Source organism: Phoenix dactylifera, unplaced genomic scaffold (assembly GCF_009389715.1).
Source record: "Phoenix dactylifera cultivar Barhee BC4 unplaced genomic scaffold, palm_55x_up_171113_PBpolish2nd_filt_p 000100F, whole genome shotgun sequence".
In the NCBI taxonomy this organism is placed as follows: Eukaryota; Viridiplantae; Streptophyta; class Magnoliopsida; order Arecales; family Arecaceae; genus Phoenix; species Phoenix dactylifera.
Genome location: NW_024067682.1, coordinates 1,141,282 through 1,147,281, shown reverse-complemented (window position 1 = coordinate 1,147,281; position 6,000 = coordinate 1,141,282). Strand labels below are relative to the sequence as shown.

General features: G+C 51.7%; 1 protein-coding gene across 2 annotated transcripts in view; it reads left to right on the top strand.

The window, feature by feature from the left end:
* The first annotated feature begins 4,830 nt into the window (after positions 1 to 4,830).
* LOC103720838 (AP-5 complex subunit zeta-1) overlaps positions 4,831 to 6,000 on the top strand; it is a 54,651-nt gene continuing 53,481 nt past the window's right edge. Inside the window, exons 1-2 of one of the 2 annotated variants that reach the window (XM_008810763.3) lie at positions 4,831 to 5,114; positions 5,211 to 5,351. In XM_008810763.3, the coding sequence (XP_008808985.1) occupies positions 4,995 to 5,114; positions 5,211 to 5,351 (261 nt within the window). In that variant the 5' untranslated portion in view covers positions 4,831 to 4,994. The remainder of the gene's footprint in view (positions 5,115 to 5,210; positions 5,352 to 6,000) is intronic. The other variant, XM_026809895.2, reaches the window with a different exon arrangement.

The window sequence follows — 6,000 nt, the reverse complement described above, 5'->3', positions numbered from 1 at the left end:
GCCCGTAAGCCGTTGTACCTCCTTGACTGTCCTCGGAGGCGTCATCTCTTGGGAGCGTCGGATCTTTTCGGGATTGGCCTCGATTCCCCGCTGCGTAATGATGAAGCCAAGAATTTGCCCGAGGTGGACTCCGAACGCACATTTGGCTGGGTTGAGCTTCATTTGGTACATTCGGAGTGTGGAGAATGCTTCATCAAGGTCCGGTCACATGGTTCTTGCGCCACCTTTGCTTTTCACCAGCCATGTCAATCAACATAGACCTTCATGTTTCGGCCTATTTGGTCTTTGAATATCCAGACTGACCAGCCTCTGATAAGTTGCTCCGGCATTCTTTAAGCCGAATGGCATTACTTTGTAGCAGTAGGTACCCCCGTCGGTGATGAAGGCCGTCTTTTCTTCATCTTCTGGCACCATACGGATCTGGTTGTATCCGAAGAAGGCGTCCATGAATGCCAACAGCTCATGCCCCGAAGTGGAGTCCACATGCTGGTCGATGCTGTGGGAGTGGGAAGCTATCCTTTGGGCAGGCTTTATTCAAGTCGGTATAGTCCACGCACATGCGCCATTTTCCACTAGCCTTTTTGACGAGGACTACCATTGGCGAGCCACTCTGGGTAGGATATCTCCCGAATGAAGCCAGCCTTGAGAAGTTATCAACCTCCTCGGCTGCTGCTCATTGTCGTTCAGGAACGGCACCTCGCTTCTTTTGTCGCACAGGCTTGCAGGTTGGCTTTACTTGGAGCCGGTGGACCATGATCTCTGGATCTATCCACGGCATATCCGCGGGCGACCATGCGAAGACATCCACGTTGTTCCGCCAAGAAGTGACGAGGCGATCCCTTTCGCGATCATTGAGGCCGGAGCCCGACCTGCACGGTTAGCTCGAAAAAGTTTTCGTGTAAAGGAACTTGGATTAGTAGCTCACCGGCTCTACCCGATTCTTCTGAGGGGCCGACCCGCTGCCTCCAGGGTTTTAGCTGAGAGGCTGGTCTGTTGCTGGGATCGACACTTCGGCCGGTCGCTTCGCCTCATGGGTCGCCATTGTAGCATCGTCTTGCTACCGCCTGGTCCCCACGAACTTCGCCAACTCCTTGGCTGGTGGGGATCGCATGAGCAGGTGGCGAGTTGAGACCACGGCTCGAAGAGCGTTGAGACCTGGTTTTCCAAGGAATGGCGTTATAAGCCGAGGGGCAGGCGTATCACAAGGGAAGGTCATTCTCACGGTACTTTCCCGGGGGGCGAGCCCGACCGTGACCAGGGGATCGACCTCGCCCTCTACTGGGACCGAATCCCCAGTAAATCCGACCAACGGAGCATTCATCCTTCGTAGTTGCTTTTCTGTCATCCCCATTTTACAATAGGCATCAAAAATACAAAAACGTTCGCCGAGCTTCTATTATCGATTACGATGCATTTTACATCAAATCTATTTCATAACCATAGAGATGACCACAGCATCATCGTGAGGAGTTTCGACTCCCTCCAAGTCATCATCTGAGAATGAGTATGGCTTCCGAGGCGCGTAGGCGCTTGGAGGAGGTACCTTCCCCTGAAGCTTCTCCGACCGAAAGGCCCCGCCTCGGATGGTGTTGATGGTGCCGGCGATGGGCCTGTTGGCGTTTGAATCTTCAGGCTGTGCGGCTCTCTCCGCCGGTCTCTTTTCTTCACGCCGGCCTCGCACAAATCGATCGAGCACCCCTCGGCGGATGAGCGCTTCGATCTCGTTCCGGCGCTGGAAGCAGTCCTCCGTATCATTGCATGATCCCGATGGAAACGCAGTACTTCCGGGGATCACGCCGGGCTCCGGGATCTCGTCTTGGAGGCGGGGCCCGGAAATAATCCCGACCCTCAATCTCCATGAGGGATTTCGGCCCGAGGAGCAGTAAGGGGAGTGTAGTTTTCATACCTCCCTTCGGGTGCACGAGCCCGTGGTGAAAACCTCGGGCGGAGTGGTGACCTCTGCTGAGGCGGGTCCCCGTAATCGGGGTGGACTCTTCAGACGGGGCGGATTCTTGGCTAGGCGCGGGGACGGGCTTCTGAGCTGGCCACGCTCCTCGCGGCGTCCTTTTCTGTTTCTTGGAAGTCTGCTCGGTCCCGCTCCGCCTAATGGCCACGGCTTCCTCGGCCTTTGCGTACTTCCGCGCCCGAACCAGCATTTCCGTAAGGTCCGCAGGGAAATTCTTCTCGATGGAGAAGAGGAACCTATAAGACCGGGCTCCAGTCTTTAGTGCCGACATGGCAATTGACTGGTCAAGCTCCCGGACTTTCCATATCGCAGGCGGTGAATCGGTCCAGATACTCTCTGAGGGACTCTTCCTCCTTTTGTTTTATATCAAGGAGGGAGTCCGATGTTCGCCGCTGGGGCTGGCTGGCAGCAAAAGTTGCTGGCAAACTGCCTGCCGAGCTGCTCGAAGGAGGAACGGTACTCGGCTTCAGCCCGGTAAACCAAAGCCGGGCTGGTCCTCAGAGCGTTGCTGGGAAAGCTTTGCACAACATGGCCTCCGAGGCTCCCTGTAGGGCCATTAAGGCCCGATAACTTTTCAGGTGGTCAAGAGGGTCGGTCCTGCCGTTGTAAGGCTCCACCTGGGGCATCTTGAATCGTGGCGGGACCGGCTCATCCTCAATCTGTTGGGAGAAGGGGGACTTCGTGGTGAACTCGAAGTCACCATCACGTTCCGACTTCCTTCCGTGGAGCGCCTGAATCTGGCGCTCCAGCTTCTCGACCTTCTTGTCGAGTTCATCATTTTGAGGGATCACCGCGGCGGCCTGCTCCGGAGCAGGTTGCCCTGGGACCGAACTCAGCCTCTGATGGTTGTGGCCAGCCACCAGGACCTCTAACTGGATGTTCTCTCCAAAGGGAGGCCTGGACTTGAGAGTCCTGACCTCGAAGGGGGAGTCCGCTTGCAGGAGGCACCGGCTGAACTGGGGCCGGAGGGAGCGGTGCCGTCGGGATGCCCCTGGGTTGCAAGCTTTGGACAGCGGTGGCCAAGGCCTGCACTTGTTGCACCAGGGCATCGAACTGCTCCGGCCGAACTTGAGTTGACTCGGCCGGAGGTGGCGAGTTCGGGACAGAGTGTTCAGGACTGGGTGGAGGACGTCGAGAGGCATTGGAAGCCCCCTTACTTCTCAGTTTCATGGCCGCAACTCGGGCCCTTCCTCTAGCGCCAACTGTTGCTGGAAATTGGACCCGGGGGCGACCGTGAGCCGAGAGGGAGGAGCTCCGCTGCTGGAACAGTAGGTGACGGCGCATCAGCTGGTGGCGTCCTCCTGGAGAATCCTGCAAGAAAGCCGGTGGCCGGGATCTCCGGCGGCCGGCCCTCCGATGCTTAAGTCAGAGGGGGGCTAGTATATGAGTGGAGTAAAGGAGGAGAATGTTTTGTTCCTGTGTGTCTTTCTTTTCCCCCAGGTTCCCTTTTATAGAAGGATATTATGTTACCTGAGAGGTGACAGGGTAAATTATCTTTTTCGTGATAATTGGGCACGATCATGCTCATTAATGGCGTTGTGGAGAATAAGACCGGATCAGATCGGAGTCAGCGAACTGTCATGGTTGATCGGACCTGTTGGAGTGGTTGAACCGCCGGCGTGGTGGGCCTGGGGTTCGTAGATGGTAAGTGCATTGATTGTTGAGTGAACCGGTGATCAGGGAGAGCCATACGCTTTGATGGTCCAGTGATTCGGAGATCATCTTGAGCCGTGTTCATTTAATGGTTGAGTGCATTGGAGGTCCGCAGGGGTCACACGCATTAATGATAGGGCGTGCCGAAGGCCTGCGGAGGTCACGTGCTTTAATGGCTTGATGACGGAAACAGAGTACGATGGGGTCGGGTATCTAGTTGTCAGATTCTCTAAGGGATTAGGCTGAGGTTGAATATTTGGACAAGGCATGGGCTCGGCACCTGGTCGGGCGCCGAGCCGAGCTAGTTGCTCGGCGGGGTGCCTCCAGTTTGAGCGTTGAGGTCGGGCGCCCTTCTGGTCGAGCGCCTTTATGGTCGAGCGCCTTTCTGGTTGGCGCTCCCTGGTTGGCGCTTCCTGGTCGAGCGCCTTTCTGGTCGGCGCTCCCTGGTCGAGCGCCTTTCTGGTCGGCGCTCCCTGGTCGAGCGCCTTCGAACTAGCACGACTTGAGTTTTCCCTCCAACAGAAAATATATTTAAAGATTCTAAAATGCTTAATTGTAAGCTTAAATCCTAATTAACGGAAGTATCGGTGGTTCAAAGATGGAAGCAGCCATTAATCATTAACTTTGACCCATTCAACATGTCAGTGTTGGGAGATTGGTTTTTCTTGTACAAGCTTCATGTAACTTGGACTTTCATTCTTTAGATGAAGTTTTCATGCTCTACCACTTTTATAGTGGGCATGACAATCAATTTTTATAAAGCCATTAGTTGCAAGTCGATGATTGCCGGTATGTAGTCACTGATTTCACATTTTACCTTGCATATGGTAGAATTACTAAAAAGAATTTTTATATTCTAAATTATTTGTACAAAGGGATTCTTAATTGGAAACACCTTGCAAATGAAAATTTCTAAAGATTCTAATGGGAGAGCCCATCCCTTCCAACCTTCACATGGTCATAATGAACTGCTTGGATATGATGTATGGTTTTCAAAGATTTGCAGTTGTATCAGTCTCTTAGAGAGGACCATACTAAGATGGCCAACCATGCCTGGTCCTCTGGGGTTAATTGGTTTATAGATGACCAGGTATTTGGGGAGCCTATGGGTTGGCTCATGACATGTTGGGGGCTCATGATGGAAGGATGCAACAACGGCAACCAAAGAAAAAAATAAAAATAAAATAGCCTCCTTCGAAGCAGGGTCATACCCGAACCGAACAGAAGTTGCGAGCCGAAAAAACCGAAAATCCGAGCCGATAGAGAGCAGGACGCGTAGTCGCGCCTCGGCGCTTGCAACGGGATCTCCCCCACTTCCAGATTGATAGATAGATAGATAGAGAGAGAGAGAGAGAGAGAGAGAGAGAGAGACGCCATGGCGACGACCGGCAATAAGGAAGGAGACTGGGACTTCCACCTGAGATCACTCTCGGCCAACGCCAGGGATTCCTCCTCCGCCAGCGATCCCGCCTCAGATCCTTATCTCCTCCAATCGGTCCGGCTCGATTCCTCTCTCCTCTTTTAGTTGTTTTTTTTTTTTTTTTGCCGAAGTTTTTAGCTTTTCTTTTGGGTTTTCTTTGATGTGGTGAAGGTTAGAAAGATATACGATATTTGCAAGGAGGGAGGATCGGAGGAGTTGGTGGCTCGGGCATATCCGCAGATCAACAAGCTTTTCCACCGATGCATCACCGCCTTGCCGCAGTCCCAGACCTCCAATGGCCTTCTACTGCTTGTGGGTTCCAATGGATTTGCTTAAATTTTCCCTTTTCAAGAATATTCTTGATTTTATCGTTTCGATTGGGCTTTTAATCATCTGTGAGAATGTTGAAATATTGGCTCGTCGCTTCCACATTTTTGTTGAGATTAATTCAAGAAACTATTTTACTATGCGTGACTCTGTATTGGTGTTCATCTTGTAGCATATTGCGAAAGTACCTATGTATGTGGATGCGTGATTTTGTGCTGTTTCTCGTTCACTATTGGAGCTTGAAAGTTGATATCATTGTTACCTGGAGAGTATTTGGGTTTAAGGCTTATTTCCCTTTTTATATGCCATTAACCTAAACTTAGGAATGTGGAAATTCTTCAACTAATCTTCTCTTTGTTAGTGTTGGATGATGTAGCAGTGAATGTGTCCTAGAAAAAAATACACAACCAGCTTTGAACTAAAGAAACTATGAGAGGAACAAGTGGACTTTGAATATCTATAGGACAAAAAAGTAAAGAAAAAGGATGACAACATGAAGGGGATAAGAAAGGAGAACAATGAAAGTGCAAAAGGCAGGTGCATGTGTGCAACTACATATTCGAGTACTATTAACATTCTAGGTCAAGGAGTGCTAGGGTACACACGCGAATAGGCCAAGGAGACCTACTCGTGG